General features: G+C 42.0%; 1 protein-coding gene across 1 annotated transcript in view; it reads right to left on the bottom strand.

Moving 5' to 3' along the window:
* Positions 1 to 511: 511 nt before the first annotated feature.
* LOC126334985 (ATP-binding cassette sub-family C member 4-like) overlaps positions 512 to 24,383 on the bottom strand; it is a 378,851-nt gene continuing 354,979 nt past the window's right edge. Inside the window, exons 22-25 of the mRNA XM_049997794.1 lie at positions 18,257 to 18,417; positions 9,134 to 9,263; positions 4,859 to 4,969; positions 512 to 753 (exon numbers count right to left, since the gene is read on the bottom strand). Of these exons, the coding sequence (XP_049853751.1) occupies positions 676 to 753; positions 4,859 to 4,969; positions 9,134 to 9,263; positions 18,257 to 18,417 (480 nt within the window). The 3' untranslated portion in view covers positions 512 to 675. The remainder of the gene's footprint in view (positions 754 to 4,858; positions 4,970 to 9,133; positions 9,264 to 18,256; positions 18,418 to 24,383) is intronic.

Below are 24,383 nucleotides of genomic sequence, written 5' to 3'. Positions count from 1 at the left end.
CAAATAATGTAGTCTGAGACTCAGTGAAAATTCTTTCAGATTGCTCCATTTAATTATTTAACTCACCACTTGCAAATTGCCCATGGCACTGTATCCAATTCTGAAGCCAGTGTGTTCATTTGCTTGACTGAAATTCATTGTTTCCCCAGTGTTTGTTATTAATCACACAGAACATATTTTACAACTTTCGGTCACTAATGAACACACTATCGAGCTACCAGTTGAAACAACAGAGGGTGTACCACATTTCCTGAGCAGATCAGAAGCTAGCTCTGAGTCTGTAGAAGGTTCCTCAGCCATGATAATGTATTGCATTGTGCCTCTTCAAAAGTTGTTAAACCAGTTTCATATCTCAAGTGAGCAATTTTTTTAGTGATAACGAGATAAAATCTTTTTTAAAGTCAAGAAACCTGAAATCATCTACTTCCCCATTTTGAAGAAAGCTAAACCTTTTGGGCTGTAGGTAATGATGGATTTCTTAAGGATATCATGGTACGTAAATAATGAAGACTTTGTTTATTACAAATATAATTATTATATTTTGTGACAGACGACATACAGCTACATTAAATTAACAAAAATACTTTAATACAGTGCACAGGACTGCTCTCAGTCACATTCTCTTCCACATTTGTGTGGTGCTCTCACAGTTCCCCATTCCTGTATGCTTTTCTTCTACTTCTTCTCTTCCACAATTTTCTCTTGCTCCTCTGTATCTGAGTCCTCCTCTGGCGACTCTGTCTTGCGGAAGGCCTGAAGCAGAAGAGCAGAAACTTGAAATGCACCAGCCACTTGCAAAATGTCAAAAGCACTCCTTTCATTTATGACAACCTTCAAATTAACAGACAAACAGAGCAACACAGATACTCGAGATCACTCTTGAATGCAGCTATTTTTGGTACATATAGTGTGGACGAATGTGTCTGAAGTCACCTGATACTTACGAAATTTTTTTGTAGGACGAGCTTTTGCTTGATACTGTACTACTACAATCAGAAAATACAAGGACTCACTATTTTACCTGTCCTTGGATGATGTATTTACCCATGTCAGTACACAAAAGCAATCCTACTGCATATGAAAACAGGAGGAAGAAAATTAGTCACAGCAGGCTACAACCCGCTCCACAATCACTGTATGTGAGGTAGGTCTTGATTACTTTAATTTCCCACTAAGGAAATAATACACAATGAGGAGCAATTGGAGGAAACCTGAGAAAATTTACAACTCAAAATGAAATCGACTTTGTAAATACTATCTAAAACAAGAATTTGGCAGGAGTGCTTCACTGAGTGCCATTTATTACAGTTGTGTGTTTTTGTTTTAATGTGGGGAAAAAAGTGTCATGTAACAAATAATTTCGAGGCAAGGAATCTGAAAATTTCAGTCAAATGTAAACAAATGCCTAAGATGAATTTTGCAGATCGCTAGGGTCGAGAGGTGGCTTGGATAGATACTTACTGCTATGCTTCATGTGAGGTTCCCTAACATCTCATCACAGTTTTGATCAAGATCCTGGTTCTCAGTGCAGAAGGCTATTAGTGAAACTTATTATTTTAATTACATTTCTGCTGAACCTAATCCTTTTATTTTATACTGTTTGCGTATGTCACACTTAAGTGCAATTGTATAGTTAGCAAATGTAACTAATTTAAATTAGGTTCTCGGGCTGGATAGCTTCCAAAGTGAGCCTAATGAACACACCCTATGTTGAGTAGCTTCTCAAAGTGCAACTCATAGATTGGCTGGGTATATGTTTCAGTGTCCGCGCATAGATGAAAAGTAGTTGTTGCAATGGATCTTCCAAATGAATTTGTGACTGCAGAAACCATATAAGTCTGGGATTATTCATGACACACTTTATGGTTTTTCCTGGAGTTTCCTGGGGTCAGCACACAGTGTATGTAGGATTCATGTTAATCAGGAGCTTTGTTTCATAGAGAAATGTCAATAGAAAACTGTGATGACGGCAGAAAGAACGTTAGTCAATGACACATGGTTTCTGCTCCAATCAGTTCATAACATCACAAATCTGAGTTACTTCAGTATCATGAAGCTGAAGCAAAAAAAGGAGCCAATAAAGTTTGCAGCATGTAGTTTAAATGCATAAATGAATAAGTCCAACTATAAAAAAACCATGATAATGAATGCAGACTGAAGCAATGAATTAAAATTTGCGTCAAGCCTGTGATTCGACGCAGGTCTCTTGCTTACTAGGCATATGTGTTAATTACTGTGTCACGTTGGGGCTGTGGCTAACACAGCTGCAAGGATTACCCTAGTATGTTTCTGTCTGTAGTACAAACACCATTTCATGTCTCAGCCCAGCTTTATGTTCCATTTCTTAACTTGCATCAATATTGCAAGGGCTCTCCGACATTGGAATAGCATCTTATTATTGAATGAAATGGAGATAATCCTGCCTGTAGCTCAGGCACAGCTGGTGTATTAATCAGATGAAATTATTGCAGAGAAATATTAAGCTTCAACTTTATCTATGATTACAAATACAGTCTAAGCAATGATTTAGAATTTGTGAGAAGCGGAACACCAAGAGAGACTGAGGTCTTAATTTGGTTTTTGTATTGGGGAGGGAGACATATTACGGTAATCTTTGCAGCTATGTTTGCCACAGTGATGTAGCTGTTAGCATATCTACCTAGTGAGCAGGAGTACAGGGTATGAATTCTCGCCTTGGTGCAAAATTTAATTCATTGCTTTGGCATGTATTTATTATCATACATAAATTTGAGACTTAACATATAGTTTCATCTGACTGATAAAAAAGCCTCTATCATGTTTTTAACGGTTGTTCTGGATAAAAGTGCAACCACAAACTAATTCATTTTTGTCTTGCCTTGACTAATTGTGAACACTTCAACAACAAAATGCATTATTATCACAATTATTGACTTTCAGAATAGTAAGGAAAAGAATAAATAAATATGACGGTGTGTATGCTCCAAAATACTATCAAACTATTATGTGCTCAGTTTCAACTGATGTCATTCGAATTCCAACACGTTTTAAATTTTGATAATTTGTGGAGGGGCTATTACAATTAAAGTTCTTTACACGTGGAATCAGTGTTGCCCAAAAGAGAGTTAAACTTTTCCTAATAAATACATGTACGAGGAATGGAACTTAAATAGTGGCAACTATTTATTCAGAACAGATACAAAAGAATTACATATTTGCACCTGTTACTGTCCTTCAAAGTAGTCACTAGCGTTGTGTAGAACCCGTTGTCAGCGATGTGGAAGGCGTAGTATACCGTTAGCAGACCCTGTTCTGTTGATGGTGTGAATGGAGCTGTCTACTACCTGTCAAATCTCTGGAACACTTCAGAAGCGAATGCCATGAAGTCCGGGGGGTATGGTGGATGGTACAGTACATCCCGGTCCCATCGACCGAACAGAGCAACTCCAGCTTGCGCTATATGCGCCCGAGCATTGTAGTGCAAAAATAGGTGGGTTGCGCAGAAAGTGTCGCTGCTTCTTTCGCAAAGCTGGTCGTAGGTCATGTTCCAAAAACGAACAGTAATAATGTGTATTGACGGTTTGCCGTGGAGGAACGTAATGCGTTATGATAACACCATCACAGTCTACAAGAGAATCACCATAACTTTCGCCGTACTGGAGCTATGACGCACTTTCGATTTTCGCGGCGACCCATAATGACGCCATTCTTTGGATTGGCTTTCAGTTTTAGCTTGTACGATGTGGCCCATATCTCATCCAGTGTTACGGCATGGCGTAAGAAAGCCTCTCCTTCGCGCTCTTTGCGCTCCAAGCGCGTCTGTGCAGCATCGTAACGCATCCATCTCTGCATTTCAGGCAAGTCATGCGGGACCCATCGTGATACAATTTTTCTCATTCCCATGCGTTGCTTCAGGACGCAAACCACAGTCGTATGTGATAATGCGGTTTCGTGGGCGAGCTTACGAATCGTATGGCGTCGATCACTATCCAATAACACGGCAACAACATGCACTTCTTCTTTAGAGACGCTAGGACGACCTGCCGATGCTTGTCTGCCACAGTTTGTCGACCTTCGCTGAAGGCTTTTACCCAACGTGCCACTGTGTACGGCAATGCCAATCGCACGCCTCTTGAAGCCCTTGATGACACTGCCGTGCTGTACAACCTCTGTCATATTCAAACTTGATCAAACTCTGTTGTTCCTGTTTCGAAAAGATAGTAACACCGTTACGTTAGACCGCTCTCCATTTGGTCAGTGGTAAGGTAGGTATGTCAACAACGTGTGCTATCAGCGACAATAGTAGATTCCATTGCATAGTGTCTCCACAGCAGTGTTGCCCTATTTAAGTTCCAACCGACGGAATTTCATTGTGATTCACAGCACAAGCGACCTTTCTTTAACTGTCCTAATTTTATAAGCATATTTCGGTTAAGTTGTTGGAAGGGAGAATTGGATCTAAGATCCTGTCTTTTACTTTCTTTTTTCGTCAGTAGTCTTGACAAGGGAGTACTGCAGCAGAACAGAAATTTTGAGATGGGATAACAACAGGAGCTGATCCGTATTGGGGTTGCTCTAAAATGTTTGCTATATTAGCTATAGTTTGTGTTTTTGCCCCTTGTTTTTATTTGGCCCTTCATTACGTGTTAGACTGCAATAACTGATAAATGCCATCACACTTACCAATTTACAGTTTCCTTATGAGATTCGCTGCATGTAAAACATCGAGAAATGAAGTAAGTAACTGAAAGTCTTTATACTGTTCATAAACACAGAAGAAAGTGCTTTTGCACAACGACTCTACACTGTGTGTGCCCAGCGACACTGTAACCGTCCAGCAGAAATGGTGTTGAACTAGACTTATTATATTCCGACGCACCTCCTCCGCCATGGCCCTCAGCTGCTTCTCCATGGCAGGTCCTGTCTGCTTCACCATAGCCGTCAGGAAGCCCTCCGGCCACATCAGCAGCTCGTGCGGGGTCCCGTACTCCTGTGGGGAACAACCAGTTCAAACAGCATTAGTGCACTCTCACTTTCCAGTGATGGCAGTGAGTGGGGAATCGAAGGTTCCAGTGGTCTACGCAGAGGAAGCAAGAAGTGTCTTGCTGACATTGGACTGACAAAGTGAGAAAGAGAGGACACACGAAGCTGAAGGAACTATGTTCACAGTGGTGTTGGGAACATGGCGAGATCTTATCAGAAATATGCAGCAATATTATACTGAAGGAAACAGAGCGAAAAACAGATTATACTATGAATTACTCTGCCAAGGAATAAGAGAGTCCTTAATTTCGTGTTAATAAAGATCAAGGAAACCAACCATGTTATATCCAATTCCCCATTTCGTACGTTCACGCCTTGCATCTTTTCACATGTGCTCTCACTAACCCGCACTGAATCCCGTGCAGTGAGTCAAAATCTGCTATCTCGCAACTGAGTTGATGCGTTTATAGAATTTGTCATAAAGAACTAAATGTTTCTCCTTACAACATTCTTCCAGAATAAAATAAACAGAAAATAGACTTGGAAAGGATCAGAGAAGAGTAAGAACTGAGCTAAATATGTTTCATCAAATAATTAAGATACTGTCCAGAGTGTGACTGTCATAAACTAGTACAGAATTGCAAATGATCATATGAAACGCATAAGGTGCGTACTAAGAAATACACATAAAATTAGAAGGAACCAGATTCGTGAGACTATAAGTCAGGAATTTAGATTATCAGAACGTATCACAAACTAGGGAGGTATACCAGATTAAATGAAACATTTTGGCAAATGGTGGACACTTAACTAACAAAGGCTCTTACACAAACAGCAAAAGATGTTGCAGGTGCAAGGAAAGTAAAGGAAATCTTAAAGGAGAAGGTGAGAATTTTAAGCGAATAATAATAGCAACATAATACAATGTAATGAATTATACAGCAACTCCATTTGGAAAGATGCGACAAGATTTAATTTAAAATTGGTAAGAGGAATAATTAAAAATAATAATGGCATTAAAAAATCTAAACACAAACTTCTCATGGGATACATCAGTTTCCATCAATAAAGAAGTCTAACAATAGAGAAGGACTCGTTTCACAACTCAAGATTTCTTTAAATGTTTGCATAGTTGAGGAGATGAATTACTAACAGACTTTAAATGAGACATTTACACACTGCTTGATATTGAATGACGATATAAACAAACAGGTTCAAATGGTTCTGAGCACTATGGGACTTAACAGCTATGGTCATCAGTCCCCTAGAACTTAGAACTACTTAAATCCAACTAACCTAAGGACGTCACACAACACCCAGTCATCACGAAGCAGAGAAAATCCCTGACCCCGCCGGGAATCGAACCCGGGAACCCGGACGTGGGAAGCTACCGCACGACCACGAGCTGCGGACTACAAACAGGGAGATACATGTTACAGAGTAGTAAATTTTGAGAGCGACCTTGTATAGGAGATTCTAAGATATTCACATAGTACAGAATACAATATGGGGCCAAAATTGCTGTACAGTGGGCGCTCTTCAGCTCCAGTACTACTAAACATCTGTATGTTATGCTAATTCTCGAGGGACATGATGACATTTGACAACAATAATGGTATTTTGTGTACCTGGCCATGCTGCAGCACGTATACAAACATTCCAGTGTTCTTCAGAGCATCACTCATTCGGAGAGCATGTTGGCAAAGCGCATCATCTAACAGTACTGCGATATGAGGGTCCACACTTGCTCTCTCCATGTATAATGAAGGCATCCATGGGTGAGTTTAGTAATAAGAGACTTTCACTTATTCTATATTCTGCTAATCTTACAGCTTCGGATTTCCACCTTTTTGGTTCTCTGTATATAATTGTTCAGGGGACTCCTTCAGAAATGAAGATTTTTCCAGAATTTACTAGCCGGTTTGTTTAAGTCAGGAAAAGAAAAATTATCCCGAGCCTCTGAGCCATATCGTCGATTACAGATTGCTCATATTGCCAATCAATTTCTGTATTTTATACATTTCATCTGCCATCACTGCCAAAAGAGGACGATTCCAAGGATACATATTCAGTGTGTAGCGCATATCTTTTGCCCCCTACAGAAAAGGGCTTTTGTTAGTCATGACATCAGCACCTGGAATAAGCTATCTATTGTAATGCCCAACCTAACTTACCATGACTGGCATTTTTAAAACTGGCTATACATGATACAGTTGCCTCTAATTATAAAGAAATGTAGAAATTAACTTCTGACAGTTCCAAGTGGAGGGCTGTCAACCAATTTAAAGACTGACAATGAAGAAGAAACTAACTTATGTCTGTGAGACTTGGAACACCAAAAGGAGGACGTAATTATCCTCGAGAATGATAGTCATCTCTGTATGTTGAGAATCATCAGAATAAAATGGCAAAATAGCATAGCAGCATAGGTGTACCTGTATGCTAGTAGCATTTAGGAGACAGTTACCAAACTTCAATTTCAGTCAACTGCTGGTCATGTGGTCACTGTGCCAGACTCTCACCTACCCAAGCAAATCATGTAGGATCAATTTAACAATAGACAACATATGCAGAGCAGAGAATGTAAGAAGTATAAAGGTACCGTGGAATACAACATTCAGTAGTGCTTGATTAATAATGAAAAAGGAGATGTTACATCATCTATATGACAAGCACGGCATAAGCTTGTTCATGAAGGCCCCCAATACCTACAAGAATACATCAAAAACATGGCATCAGTTTGCTCATGAAGGCTCACAGCACCTAAAAAAAGAACATCGAAAACGTAAAGTTGATAAGCAGCAGTCAAGTGAGGAAACAACCATCAGGTCCTGCTTTTGATGTAAGCCTTCATCAACTATGTGAAATAGAATATGGGTTCACAATTTATCTGTATAGTCATAACAGGAATCACAATTAAAGAGATTGTGAGATTCCAAAAGATGACATGTTTGTTTTGCGAGCAATAGCCTATGTCTCAGGGTCACTCAATAAATAATATCACCGCTATTAATATGTATACATGTAGCATCCTTTCAGGTGCTTCAAATCTGATGTTTCTTCCAGATGTGTGTGAAATTTTGAACAATTCAGATGGGAGACAGAGCCATAGTTAAACATCAAAATGGCATTCATGTGAAACAGTCGTTACACGCAATGTGCTGAATTGAATTCTCGGTGAATTTCATGGATACCATTCCTGATGCAAGCACGGAGTACCACAACTAGACAATTGGTTGTACCACTATCAGTGAACGTTATAAGTGCTTGTATAATGATTGATACACTTGGATATTCGAAGGTGTACTCAAGAGCAGTTCAACGAATGTTCACAACAGACGACATGATTCAAAGAAATACTGGCTCAACTGAACTGCTGGAGCACTTTGAGACCAATAGTAAGGCATTTCTGTAACAAATCGTAACAGGTAATGAAACCTGGTTGCCTTACTTTAAGCTGAAATAAAAAGGCAGTTAATGGAGTGGCACCACCCATAATAACTAAAAGAGAAGAAATTCAGTGTAGCTTCCCCTGCTGACAAAGTCATCACAATAGTCTTTTGTGACAGTGACGGTATCATTGTAGTGGATGTGTTGCTAAAAATGTCAATGATTATTCAGAAGCAGATGTGAAAAGTGTGAAGGAACTCAAGAATCACTTCTGACATGTTTTTGGCTTGACAAGAACCCTAAAGTAATCTTGTTCCAACATGACTCTGCACACCCACACATAATGTTCAGAACCTGGGAACACATCACCAAATTGGGATGGAGGTTCACTCTGCAGCCCATATCTGGATCCCTATCCCTTCCGTCTCTGTGGGCCATCTGAGGATTCTCGTTGTGGAACACACATTGAAAATGACGAGACTGTATTTCATGCAGTGTAAACATGGTTACGAAATCAAGACAGGAGACGCTATCAACAGTGAATAGACGCTCTTTACACCACGCTAGTGCAAAGCCATAGAACCTGACGGAAATTGTGTAGAAAAATATAACATTTAACAGAAATATTGACTAAAATTGTCACCAAATTCCTACTCTTAAGAGTATGATCTGAGAAAGAAATGCAGGGCATAATTAACGGATGATCATCGTACAACGTTTATATGTCATTTCGTACGCACGCAGTAATGTTTATGTCCAAGCGAAGGGTCATTAGACTCACCGCGACCTGGCCTGCGTCCATAACGAGGATGCGGTCAGAGTCCATGATGGTGTTGAGACGGTGGGCGATGGTCAGCACGGTGCAGTCATGGAACTTGCGCCGGATCGTCTGCTGTATGAGCGCATCCGTCCTGAAACATCGCAACACGAGCCCATCAATAGTTAAAACTAACCAGCGCTGTTACTGTTCCAGATGAGTTCGGCAAATTACTGACGAACATATCAGTTAAAAAGACAATAATTTTCAGATCTAGGAATAGGTTATAGCGGTTGATTTCCCACAACCTCAACAAGTGTAGTCCAAACTTTGTGGATAGTTTACTCAGTAAGTGCACTATTTCCAAAAGGCAAGGACCTGATTTCAAATCCTAGCAGAAAGTTTTGATCCTTCAGGAAATTTCAAACCAGTACAAATTTTGCTGCCGACTCCCAAAAAATATAAATGTGCATTTGCATACAGTGCAACACATAATACTACAAAGTAGTCGAGAACGTTCAATAACTATAAAACAATGGTCACACCAGAAATACTCTGTTGTTGTTGTCTTCAGTCTAGAGACTGGTTTGATGCAGCTCTCCATGCTACTGCATTCTGTGCAAGCTTCTTCTTCTCCAAGTACCTACTGCAACCTACATCCTTCAGAATCTGTTTAGTGTATTCATCCCTTGGTCTCCCTCTACGATTTTTACCCTCCACGCTGACCTCCAATACCAAATTGGTGATCCCTTGATGCCTCAGAACATGTCCTACCAACCGATCCCTTCTTCTGGTCAAGTTGTGCCACAAACGTCTCTTCTCCCCAGTTCTATTCAATGCGTCCTCATTAGTTATGTGGTCTACCCATCCAATCTTCAGCATTCTTCTGCAGCACCACATTTCGAAAGCTTCTATTCTCTTCTTGTCTAAACTATTTATCGTCTACGTTTCACTCCCATACATGGCTACACTCCATACAAATACTTTCAGAAACGACTTCCTGACGCTTAAATCTATGCTTGATGTTAACAAATTTCTCTTCCTCAGAAACGCCTTTCTTGCCATTGCCAGTCTACATTTTATATCGTCTCCACTTCGACCGTGGTCAGTTATTTTGTCCCCAAACAGTAAAACTCATCTACTACTTTAAATGTCTCATTTTCTAATCTAATTCCCTCAGGATCACCTGATTTAATGCGACTATATTCCATTATCTTTGTTTTGTTTTCGTTTATGTTTATCTTATGCCCTCCTTTCAAGATACTGTCCATTCCGTTCAGCTGCTCTTCCAGGTCCTTTGCTGTCTCTGATAGAATTACATTGTCATCGGCGAGCCTCAAAGTTTTTATTTATTCTCCTTGGATGTTAATAAAGACTCCGAGATTTTCTTTTGTTTCCTTCACTGCTTGCTCAATATACAGATTGAATAACATCGGGAAGAGACTACAACCCTGTCTCACTCCCTTCCCAACCACTGCTTCCCTTTCATGCCCCTCGACTCTTATAACTGTTATCTGGTTTCCGTACAAATTGTAAATAACCTTTCACTCCCTGTTTTTTACCCTTGACACCTTCAGAATTTGAAAGAGAGTATTCCAGTCAAACTGGAAACTCTTAAGCTGAAAACAAACACCGTGGGACTGCTACGGTCGCAGGTTCGAATCCTGCCTCGGGCATGGATGTGTGTGACGTCCTTAGGTTAGTTAGGTTTAAGTAGTTCTAAGTTCTAGGGGACTGATGACCACAGATGTTAAGTCCCATAGTGCTCAGAGCCATTTGAACCATTTATTTGAAAACAAACGGAGAGCTCGAAAATTTAGAAAAAAATGAAAGAATAAGACAAATACCAGGACCTACAAACAGCAGTGAATCAGAATACAGATTAACCGAGACGCATGCGAAAGCATGCACTACCTAATATGAACGAAAACGTCGGGCATAAAAAGGTTATTTTTCCGGGGCTCATACCTTCGGATCTATTGGTGATAGACAGGAGTCAAGTGTTTTGGATAGCCCTTGGGCTAAGGATCATTTGTATGCCCAACAGGAGAATCGTCATACTGTAATTAACCTGCAATACGAAGTCAAAGTTTAGAATATTACATATCTCCTCCGGCTTTTACAAACGGAGCACATCGTTTGGTTCTTTTTGCGTTATACTTGGTATATAGTGCGCCTCAAGGGGTTTATGGAGGTACCTTTTAATTCATAGACAGTTCCTGAGTACAACCCAAAAATACGCTGGTTCCAAGACGGGTACGCACAGCAAATGGCTGAAATTTTGGCGATATATTCCTAAGAACCCGATCTCGATCTTGACCAAACGTGAAAATTTCCTTTGTATACCCGTTTCCGAGATACGGAGGTTCAAAGTTACGCTACGTGTACATGTTGAATGCGGACGTAAAATCCAGTGTGAGGTGAAATCTTATTAATAAATAACCGTATCAGATTGTTCACATTGTGACGTTATATTCTCTAGGCATTTGGCTAGAAGTGCCATTTTTCCGTTTTCAAAATATTTATACGTTATCGAGAAACACCCCAAGTACCTAGTATAGGATACCAAAACCGAGCAGCGGATTCCAGGGCGGCTAGCCACAGTAAATGGCTGACCTTGAACAACCATGAATAGTTTCTTGATATCTTTATCCACTTCCGACATCCACAGGCTCTAAGTTATTCTTCTTGTACACATAAAATACGTACATAATATTCGGTCTGAGGCGGAAACGTTATCATCGGAAGGGTTCTGGGAAACCCACGTAGTACTAAAGCATATGTAAAATTTTTTTGCACGTAAAATCCACTTTATGGTGTACAATTAGTTCTGCGTTATTTCAGTTTCACGTAAGTAAACTGTCAGAGTTTTACTGGCCTATAAATACGAGTGACATGTGCTGCAGTTGCAGGGAAAAGAAGGGGACAAACGGTAAAAGCTTCTATGGGAGCACAAAAAAGGCTAACATGCTCCTGTTTTAAAATACTGTGACTAAAAACATGCGGTACTAGCTGCCTCTTTCTACATTCCTCACCAACTTTAAAAATTTTCCCGAAAATTTTGGCACGCAAACGTAATCGCGCTCTTTTATGGCGAGAGAGAAGGCGACAACGGCAGTGAGAGACGGAAAAGCAATAAAAACTGGAAGATAGTAGACAGTGGTTGTGGTATACAAAAAAGAGAGAAGAGAACAATGGTAATGTGAGAGAAAGAGAAGGACAGTGCGGCAGTGGAGCATAGTTGACAATGACAGAACACTACTGGGAAATGAATGAAGCAGACGCTGCCACTGTGAGTGAAATAAAAAGAAGGAGAATGTGGAATTGGATCAGAGCTAGCGTTAATGAGAGACAGATTATGTGACATTGACAACAAGGAAGACAGAGATAATCACAGTGAGAAGAGACAGCAGCTATGAAAGAGAATAAATGAGATAGGTAGCAGTAAGCGAGAGCAAGAGGGAGACAATGGTAGTGAGATGAGACAGTATTAGTAGGACAGAACGATGAAGACTATGCCTTTGAGACAAGAGACTGTGACTGAGAGACACAAAGAGATAATGACAATGAGTTGGGCTGAATGACTGAGAATGGGCAAGTGAGAGCGGATGGGTATGAACTACTTAAAAGCGATGGACTAGTGGGTGTCAACGAGTTAGGGGAGCTTGTGGGAGTTAGGTATGATTGCATGTTAAAGTATACTAGCATACCAAAATTTTTGGAAAAATTTTTAAGGTGCTGAAGAAGGTAGAATGAAGCAGTTCATACCCGACTTTTCAGTCAGAGTCTTCTAAAACACGAGCACACTAACCTTTTCCGTGCTCCGATAGTAGCATTTTTGTTCTGGTATCTAATACAGATATACACGGGGTAGACAAAAATATGGAAACACCAGGGACACAAGATATTACTGTGCCTAATACGATGTAGGATACTCGTTGGCATTCAAGCTTGCAGTCATCTCGGAACGGATAAATAAAGATTCTTTACGGTTTTCAATGAAATCTCATACAATTCTTCCTGCAAAATAGTACACTACTGGCCATTAAAATTGCTACACCAAGTAGAAATGCAGATGATAAACGGGTATTCATTGTCAAATATATTATGCTAGACCTTACATGTGATTATATTTTCACTCATTTTGGGTGCATAGATTCTGAGAAATCAGTAACCAGAACAACCACCTTTGGCCGTAATAACGGCACTGATGCGCCTGGGCATTGAGTCAAACAGAGCATGGATGGCGTGTACAGGTACAGTTCATCAAGAGTAGTGACTGGCGTATTGTGACGAGCCAGTTGCTCAACCAACATTGACCAGAAGTGTTCAATTGGTGAGAGATCTGGAGAATGTGCTGACCAGGGCAGTCGAACATTTTCTGTATCCAGAAAGGCCCGTACAGGACTACAACACGCGGTCGTGCATTATCCTACTGAAATGTAGGGTTTCGCAGGGATAGAATGAAGGGTAGAGCCACGGGTCTTAACACGTCTGAAATGTAACGTCCACTTTTCAAAGTGCCGTCAATGCGAGCAAGAGGTGACCGAGATGTGTAACCATTGGCACCCCATACCATCACGCTGGGTGATACGCCAGTACGTCGACGACAAATGCACGCTTCCAACGTGCGTTCACCGCGATGTCGCCAAACACGGACGCGACCATCATGATGTTGTAAACAGAACCTAGATCCATCCGAAAAAAATGACGTTTTGCCATTCGTGCACCCAGGTTCGTCGTTGAGTACACCATAGCTGGCGCTCCTGTCAGTGATGCAACGTCAATGGCAACCGCAGCCATGGTCTCCGACCTGATAGTCCATGTTGCTGTAAACGTCGTCGAACTGTTCGTGCAGATAGTTGTTGTCTTGCAGACGTCCCCATCTGTTGACTCAAGGATCGAGACGTGGCTGCACGATCCGTTACAGCCAGACGGATAAGATGCCTGTCATCTCGACTGCTAGTGATGCGAGGCCGATGGGATCCAGCACGGAGTTCCGTATTACCCTCCTGAACCAACCGATTCCGTATTCTGCTAACAGTCATTGTATCTCGACCGACGCGAGCAGCAGTGTCGCGATACGATAAACCGCAATCGCTATAGGCTACAATCCGACCTTTATCAAAGTCGGAAACGTGACGGTACGCATTTCTCCTCCTTACACGAGGCATCACAACAACGTTTCAACAGGCAACGCCGGTCAACTGCTGTTTATGTATGAGAAATCGGTTGGAAACTTTCCACATGTCAGCACGTTGTAGATCTCGTCAAGGGCGCCAACCTTGTGTGAATGGTCTGAAAAGCTAATCATTTGCATACACAGCATCTTCTTCCTGTCAGTTAAATTTCGCGTCTGTAGCACGTCATCTTCGTGGTGTAGCAATTTTAATGGCCAGTAGTGTAGCTAGTTCAAGTAAAGATGGTGGAGAGGGATGGCAGTCACGCATCCTTCTCTTTAAAGTAGACCACAAAGGTTCAATAGTATTGAGATCTGGTGACTGGTGGCCAGGGGAGGTGCGACAATTCATCCTCGTGATCAGAAAACCAGTTCTGGGCAATGCAAGCTGTGTGAAAAGGGCGCTATCGGTTAGAATCACAGCGTGACAATTGAAGAACAAACATTGTACCAAGGGATGGACATGATCAGTCAAAATGATCACATAAGTCTTAGCAGTAATGTGACGTTGCAGAGCACTGATATGGCTGCCCAAATCATCACCGAACACCCTCCATGTTCTACTCTTGGGATGTAGACTGGGCCGTAAGTTGGAAACAAGGTTCATCCGACCAAATAACGTTCTTCCATTGCTCCACAGTTCAAGTTTGATGACTTCAGCACATTTCACTGTTAGGTTTACTTGCACCATTGGCGTGTTGTTTTGGAATTCCAGATCGCCCTGTGTTTCTCAATTACGGAGCTCCCTCGTGTTGTTTTGATGCTGACAATGTTCACCTGTGCGACATTCAGTTCTGAAATGACTGTCCTCTGTCACTATTATGTTCAATGCTCGTCCGTCACAATCTCTACTCATACTTTCATCCGCATTGTGACTGAGTGGATGATGTTTACCGAGTGAGGTGGAGCAGTGGTTAGCACGCTGGACTCGCATTCGGACGACGGTCGGTTCAATCCCGTCTCCGGCCATCCTGATTTAGGTTTTCCGTGATTTCCCTAAATCGCTTCAGGCAAATGCCGGGATGGTTCCTTTGAAAGGGCACGGCCGATTTCCTTCCCCATCCTTCCCTCACCCGAGCTTGCGCTCCGTCTCTAATGACCTAGTTGTCGATTGGACGTTAAACACTAATCTCCTCCTCCTCCTCCTGGATGATGTTTTTCCGAATACCTTATCCCAAGAGAAGCAAGAAGTGATATCTAAAATGGAACACTTTTTAAGGAGGCTATAGAAATGGCAGGCTTTCAGGGCAGAAATGAATCAAGAACTGGAACCAAATTGGCAGAAGAAGAGAAGGAACAACGTTATTTAAGATGTAGGAAGTGTGACACTAAAGGAAACTTCAGCTGAAAAGAAAGAGGCAGAAGCAATGTTGATTTATTTTACCTTCCAAAACGGTTAATTGAAATTTAAAAAAAAATAAAATACAAACATAGATTGCACATGTTTCGTTCTCCTGCCAATAACTTTCGAATTATCATAGTTAAACATGCTTTACGAGTGTCAACTAAAAAGTGTGGTGAAATTTAAGTCTTTTGTTTAATGTTTTGAAATTACGCAGAGGGTTCTCTCCACTGCGAAACTGCCGAAATTATGAAACGAGTGGGAATATAAAAACACACTGCGACGTGGACGATTCAGACTTTCCACGGAATCTTTTGTGTTAATACCAGAACTTACAGCCATACCAGAAGGGCTTAAATATGTTAAAAACGGATGTCAACACAATCAGATTGGTGTTTTACTACGTTGCTGTTAAAGAAGCATTTAGTGTACGATAACAGCAGTTACTTGGGAATCAAAGAATAGAACAAGTGGCAGAGTAGTCTACATCTACATCTACGTGGATTATCTGCAAACTACACTTGAGTACCTGGCAGAGGGTTCATTATTCCAATCTCTAACAGCGCGCAGTAAAAACGAACACCTATATCTTCCGTGGGATCTCTGATTTCCGTTATTTTATTATGATGATCGTTTCTCCCTATGTAGGTTGGCGTCAACAAATTATTTTCGCATCCGAAACAGAAAGTTGGTGATTGAAATTTCGAGAGAAGATTCTGCTGAAGCAAAAATCGCTCTTGTTTTAATGACGTACACCCAAAATCGTGTATCATATCAGTGAGGTTCTTTCCTTATTTCGCGATAATACAAAACGTACTGCTCTTTTTTAAATTTTTCGATGTACTCCCTTCGCAGCGGAACTCCAAAAGAGGACGGACAAGTGTAGTGTAGGCAGTCTCTTTAGTAGATCTGTTACATTTTGTAAGTGTTCTGCCAACAAACCGCTTGTTTGGTTTGCTTACCCCACAACTTTTTCTACGTGTTCTTTCCAATTTAAGTTTTTCGTAATTGTAATTCCTAGGTACTTGGTTGAATTTACGGCCTTTGATTGATTTGTCGTGGAATTGAAATTTAACGGTTTCCTTTTAGCGCTCATGTGGATGACCTCACAGTTTTCATTATTTAGGGTCAAATGGCTCTGAGCACTATGTGACTTAATTTCTGAGGTCATCAGTCCCCTAGAACTTAGAACTACTTAAACCTAACTAACCTAAGGACATCACACACATCCATGCCCGAGGCAGGATTCGAACCTGCGGGAAAAGTCACGTGCAGGAAAAGTCACTGAGATTCTGGAAAGTACCGACAGGAATGTGGCGCTAGAGTTTCGTGACCATCTGAGCTAGGTTTCACGGTTGGGGATTGATGGAGCGAACGGTCCAATCGAGATGGTCCACTGATTCTCGATTGGGTTTACATCCGGGGAGTTTGGTGGCCAGGGGAGTACGTAAAATTCATCCTGGTGCTCTTCGAACCACGCTTATACATTGCAAGCTGTGTGATACAGTGCATTTTTCTGCTGGTAGATGCCATCGTGCCGAGGTAAAACATACTGCATGTAGGGGTGGACATGTTCCTCAAAGATGCATACCTACTTGAGTTGATCCTTTACGCCTTCCTAAATGAAGAGATCACCCAGGAAATGGCCTCTAATTTGGACCCTTCCAACGATTATTGCAGGGTGTTCGCTTTCAGAAGTTCCACACTTTACACGCCAACAGCCGTCTGTCCGATGAAGCATAAAATGTGACTCATCTGAAGAGGCCACCTGTCACCAGTCAGTGAACGTCCACTTGCGCTATGAGAGTGCAAATTCCAGTCTTCGTCACCGATGAACAACAGTCGGCATGGTTGCATGAACCAGGTACCTGCTGCGGAGGCCAATACGCACCAAAGTTCGCTGAACGGTCGTTGAGGAGCCACCGTTGGTAGCCCCTTGGTTCGTCCGGACGGTCAGCTGCACGTCTGTTCGCCCTTACACATCTCAGAAGCCGTCGTTTACCCGCGTTGTGTTCCACAGTTGCCCCAGTGCCAGTTTTCGATAGCGCCATTGTGCTATGCACAGTATACTTTAAACACGGCGGCACGCGAACAGTTTACAAAGTTAGCCGTTTCAGGAATCTTTCGACCCTTGGCCCGGAAGTCAATGGTCATGTTGTTCTGGACGTCAGATAAATCGCTCCGTTTCCGTATTACGTGGACTGCGCTGTTCTCCGCGTCCACTCGACACGCTTTATAAACCCTCCTCTACTAGTGCTGCCAGTTCCGTCTTTGAGTGGTTACTGCACACTGACGTCGAACTTAAGCGGTGGTCACATTAATGCGACTGCACCACGTACGTAGAAGTACATAATTTAGAGTCCCCTTTGATGCTGATGTAGATTTCAAAAATAAGATGTAAAAGTAAATGCACTACTAAAGTATGCGAATATGTGGATGTACGTTATAGGGAAGGAATTTTCAACGTACCATATGCCTATATTTTTACTATAAAAAGTGCGACCAGACTGAGTCCAGCCATATTTTAGGGACGTATGAAGACTCTGGACTGTGGTCGCGGGAAAAGGACTAGTCGCACAACTAGGCTACAGCGAAGTGTGTAGTGAGGTTAAGGGGCTGTACTCACTCGCTGTCTACGTTGGCGGTGGCCTCGTCCAGGACGAGCACCTTGTTGTTCCTGAGGATGGCCCTCGCCAGGCACACCAGCTGGCGCTGCCCCACGCTCAGGTTGCCGCCGCCCTCCGTCACCTGCGAGTCCAGGCTGTCCACGGCGTGTTTCAGCTCCACCTGTTCGACAAACAAAATTTCACTGTCACACACTCTGGAATAAGCAGGGAGATTTTAGGTCTAGCTGGAAAATGCAGATACTCCTACATAACACTTTGCATACAGTGTGCACTGGGCTATTCGTTACCGACAGTGCCTTTGTTGGCGATCGTAGCCATTGCCATGAGCGTTCTCAGCGAGAGGGTAGCGGAGAGGTTTGGCGGCAGCTTCCCCTCCCCTCCCGCCTGTAGAGAAACCTCTAGAGAAAATTATCTTCAAGAACCGAACTCGCCATCTGCCCCACCACGTGAACACACGTATCAGATCAGTATCAGTTTGTAGAAGCTTCGAACATGTAATGCAGTGTGACAAGTAGCAAGAGTGTTCAAAGCCATTTGTGAGAAAATCTCAAAACTATTTCGCCATTCATCGCGAAGCTAATAAACACACGAGGTGTGATCAAAAAATGCTCTGAGTGAATTTTTTTAGCAGCAACTGCTGATGCTATACCCATTTGATGCAACTTGTTCGACGGCCTGACCACATGAGACTTGTCAGTCAGCATCCAGAGACGCTAGAGTGAGATTGTGTTTACTATGTCTGTCGCGCATCGTGAATTTCGAAAAACGCGGGAATATTAAATTCTGTTTTAAGTTGCAAAAAGCGCTAAAGAACCGCTGTGCGGAGTGGCAGCGCGGTTGGATGTCCTATGTCACGGACTGCGCGGCCCCTCCCACCGGAGGTTCAACTCCTCCCTCGGGCATGGATGTATGTGCTGTTCCTAACTTAAATTAGTTTATGTAGTGTGTAGGTCTAGAGACCGATGGCCTCAGCAGTTTCGTCCCTTAGGAATTCACACACGTTTTTGCTAAAGAACCTCATGAAATGTGAAAGTTGGCGAATGGCTGTATAGCTGTAACTCTGAATACTGTTCACAAATGGTTTGACCGATTTAAAAGCGAAAATGACTCGGTACAATACGAGCAAAGTTCAGAACGTCTACTAACCTCAAAAACAGACTAAAACATACAAAAAGTGGCAAAAAATATTCGTTCAAACAGGCGAATAACTATTCGAGAGCTTACCTAAGAATTTAGAAACTCTCACAGGTTCGTGCAAAGCATTTTAACTGATAATTTGCAAATGAGCGGAGTCACTGCAAAATTTGTTCGCAGACTTTCGAGTGGTGAACAAAACGAAAATCGCGTGTCAGTTTGCATGGAGCTGAAGGCTCGTCTTATTTCAGATCCGCACTTGATGTCCAAAATTGTTACTGGAGATGAAACTTGAGTCTATAGAAAATTCAGAATTCCCAATTGGAAACCAGTGAATCTGCTCGTCCTAAAATGGCACGCCAGTCCAAATAGAATATCAAAACCATGGTCACTGTTTCTTTTCTTTTTTTTTCGATGTTGCGATAAGAGTTCAGTCCAAGGTGAACAACGGTAACTGTTGACTTTTACAATAGCGTACTACAACATTTGAGAGAGGATTTACGAAGAAAGAGACCAGAGAAACTAGTGGCTTTCTTGTTCATCTCGACAAAGCGCAGTGGCACACCTCCCTTTTTATTTGCGAGTTTTTGGCCATCCACCTTGCTCACTAGGTTTACTAATAGGCGACTTCTGGCTCCTCCCAAAAATTAAAACAATTCTTAAAGGAAAACGTTTTGACACCGTTCCTGTCATTGAGAGGGCCACGACAGAGCAACTGAACGTCCTTCCAGAAAGCTTCCACTCAGGGATTCAATGTTGGGATAAGTGCACTGCAGGGCAAGGACAGTATTCTGAACGCGATTAAATCGAATAGCATGCAAACTTATTACTTTGATATTAATAAATTAATTCACCACGTTTTTGATCACACCTCGTACCAGAAGCATCCGGGCATTCTATGTAATACGAAACTGTTCACTAGATATCACGAGAGGCGGACCCGTAAGAATATATGGAGGCGTGTAGCATTGTGTTGACAGTAAAGAATCAACAACAACAGAATCGGTCGATCAGTAGAGGTAAATGTGAAGGAATAACCTCAGCTAAACCAAGAGCAGGCAGACCTCATGTACTGATGGACACTGACCGCCAAGCATTGCGGAGGATGGTTGTAAACAATCGTATTAAATTTGGGATAGTAATCAGTTGTCGTTTCCAAAGTGCTACAATTAGTCTAGGTAACACCCAAAGACTGGAAAGTTGCACAGGTTGCACTAATATTCAAGAAAGGTAGGAGCAGTAATCCACTAAATTACAGACCCATATCGTTAACGTCGATATGCAGCAGGATTTTGGAACATATATTATGTTCTAACATTTTGAATTACCTCGAAGAAAACGGTCTATTGCCACATAGTCAACATGGGTCTATAGAAAACATCGTTCCTGTGAAACACAACTAGCTCTTTATTCGCATGAATTGTTGAGTGCTATTGACAAGGGATTTCAGATCGATTCCGCATTTCAGTGTTTCCGTAAGGCTTTTCACACTGTACCACACGAGCGTCTCGTAGTGAAATTGCGTGCTTATGGAATGTCTCAGTTATGTGACTGGATTTGAGATTTCCTGTAAGAGAGGTCACATTTCGTGGTAATTGATGGAAAGTCATCGAGTAAAACAGAAGTGATTTCCCCAAGGTAGTGTTATACGCCCTTTGCTGTTCCTTAAGTACATAAACGATTTGGGAGACAATCTGAGCAGCCGTCTTCGGTTGTTTGCAGATGAGGCTGTCGTTTATCGACTAATTAAGTCGTCAGAAGATCAAAACAAACTGCAAAACTATTTAGAAAAAATATCTGAATGGTGCGAAAAGTGGCAGTTGACCCTGAATAACGAAAAGTGTGAGGTCATCCACATGAGTGCTAAGAGGAACTCGTTAAACTTCGGTTACACGATAAATCAGTCTAATCTAAAAGCCGTAAATTCATGTAAGTACCTAGGTATTACAATTACGAGCAACTTAAATTGAAAGGAACACAGAAAATGTTACGGGGAAGATTAACCAAAGACTGCGTTTTATTGGCAGGACACTCAGAGAATGTAACAGACCTACTAAGGAGACTGCCTACACTACGCTTATCCGTCGTCTTTTAGAATACTGCCCAGCGGTGTGGGATCCTTACCAGATAGGACTGACGGAATACATCGAAAAAGCTCAAAGAAAGGCAGCACATTTTGTATTATCGCGAAATATGGGAGAGAGTGTCACAGACATGATACAGGATTTGGGCTGGAAATCATTAAAGGAAAGGCGTTTTTCGTTGCGACGGAATCTTCTCACGAAATTCTAATCACCAACTTTCTCCTCCGAATGCGAAAATATTTTGTAGACACCGACCTACATAGGGAGGAACGATCACCACGATAAAATAAAGGAAATCAGAGCTCGTACGGAAAGGCACAGGTGTTCATTCTTTCCGCACGCTATACGAGATTGGAATAATAGAGAATTGTGAAGGTGGTTCGATGAACCCTCTGCCAGGCACTTAAATGTGATTTGCAGAGTATCCATGTAGATGTAGATGAAGCACAAGAACTGTTCGTAGTGATTTAGAAAGGGTGGGGTACAGTGGTCGAGCAACGCCTCATAATCCACGCATTTCTTTAGTCAGTGCTAAGCTACACTTGAGGTGACGTAAAGAGCGGCGCCACTGAACTGTGGAGGTCATAAACGAGCACTTTGGAGTGATGAATCGTGGTATACCCTGTGGCAATCCGATGGAGGGGCTTGGGGTAAGTCTGGAGTAGGTGAATGCTTGGAGCACGTTACCTGCCATCTTGTGTAGTGGTAACACTGAAGTACGGAGGAAGTGGTATTACGGTACTGCGATATTTTTCTCCACTTATTGTGCTTACGAAAGCGCTAAATGGAGAAGGGTACTGTGTACTACGTACAGGAGAGATAGAAGCTTGGTGCAATGCAACCTGTCATAAGCCAGCGTCTGTGAGGCAATGGTTTGTGGATAATAACTTTAGTAAAATTGACTGGGCTGCCCAGAATGCCAACCTAGTACCAATGTATTACCTCTGGGATACGCTAGCGCGTCGACTTTCATCGAGACCCCAGCACTCTTTTCGGCTGTTGAGAGAGGGTCGGCTGCTGCCTTCCTTCAGACATTCAGACACTCCACTGAAAGTGTACCCCTCAAAGTTCAAGCAGTCAAAAGGCGAACAGTGGACAAACTCTATATTAATGTCCACTGATAGGTATCCGGACATTTTTGATCAGGTAGTGTATGCCCTATGTGATACCCAAGGTACCAGCCGTCAGAGAAGGTTTCATTGCATGAAACCTCAGAGAAAGACCCTATCAGTTTGGCACTGGTAAGTATAGTCACATATTCTTACGTGTCTTTACACTCGTTGCAGATTGTTGGCACAATACTGCAGATGACACTGTGATCCCACACGAGAGGGCAGCAGTAAACTGCTCATAACTAAACTGCATGAAGAAAAAAGTAGAAGACATGAAAGCTAAAACATTAAAAGAAAATATTATTTGCTATTAAGAATGAAAATTTCTTGTATGTTCCCGAATCTAATTAAAGATGACGATAATATAATGATATCCCTGAGGCATAAGAGTACTTGTCACAGATTTTGTAGCTCATTAAGTTGTGTCGGGATCTTCAGTTCGAAGACTGTTCTGCTGCAGCTCTCCACGGTAGTTTATCCTGTGCAAGCCTCTTCATCTCTGAATAATTACTGCAATCTACTTCTAGTTAAAGCTATTAACTGCAGTACAGCGCCCTCTTCCTTTACATTTTTTCCAGTCATCCTTCCCTCCATTAGAAAACTGACCGTTCCTTTAAGTCATGGAATGTGTCCTATCAACAAATCCTTTCTTTTAATCAATTTATGCAATACATTTCTATTTTTCTCTATTCGATTCAGTAGCCCCTCATTATACCTGGATCAAAACAACAAAGTGATTGACAATTGAAAATGGAAGGGGGTGATGTCGGTTCGCCATTTAGTGCAAGGGCAACATGGCTACGCTGGCAGCAAGTGCGCAGTTTCGCACTGAGTACGTCCATACTTTCCCCGTGAAAGTGCAATGTTGAGTTCACTTGGCATAAACATAATAGAATTATCATTTTCATAAGAAATTTCAAAAATAGAGTCACACATTCCGTAAAAGAAAAATATCGCATTGCCAAAGAAACAACTCACAGACTTGTGCTAGAAACCGCAACTGTCGTCCGCCGCTGAGGCATTAGAGGAATATGAGAAATGTGGACAGGACAGAAGGAGTGACCTAACTCCTGCTCTGATTGGTTGTTGCTATGGTAACTGTCTACATCTACATATACATCATACCCCGCAAGTCACCTAAAAGTGTGTTTTTTCCGAAGGGTACTTCTGCTGCCGCTAACTGATTCCCCCTTCTTGTTCTTCCACTCGTGAATGAGAAGAATGATGATTGTCAGTAAGCCTCTGTATTAGCTCTAACTTCTCGGATTTCCTCGTCATGATCATTACGCGAAACGTATGTGGGAGAAAGTAATATGTTGTCCGACTCCCCTCGGAAAGTGCCCTCTCGAAATTATAATAGTAAATCTCTCCGTGATGCACGACGCCTCTTTTGTCCACTGGAATTTGTTGAGCTTCACTGTAACGCTCTCGCGTGGACTAAGCGATCTCGTAATCAAACGCGCCGAGCGTCGTTGAATCTTTTATCTTTTCTAACAGTCCTACCTGGTAAGGCTCCCATATTAGTGAACGGTACTCAAGAACCGATCGAACAACCGCCTTATAAGCCACCTTCTTCGTGGATGAGCTCCATTTTCTTTAGGACCTTCTTATGAATCTAAGTCTGAATCTAAGTCTGGCATATGCTTTTCCTACTATGTTTTTTATGTGATCATTCCAATTAAGGTCGCTCTACATGGTTACTCCTGGATATTTTACAGTACATACTCTTTCCAGCAGTTTCTCACCAATAGTGTAGTTGTACAGTAGTGGCTTTCTTTTCCTGTCAGAGCGTGCAC

The sequence above is a fragment of the Schistocerca gregaria genome, chromosome 2, assembly GCF_023897955.1.
Source record: "Schistocerca gregaria isolate iqSchGreg1 chromosome 2, iqSchGreg1.2, whole genome shotgun sequence".
In the NCBI taxonomy this organism is placed as follows: Eukaryota; Metazoa; Arthropoda; class Insecta; order Orthoptera; family Acrididae; genus Schistocerca; species Schistocerca gregaria.
This window is presented reverse-complemented; position numbering and strand designations above follow the sequence as displayed.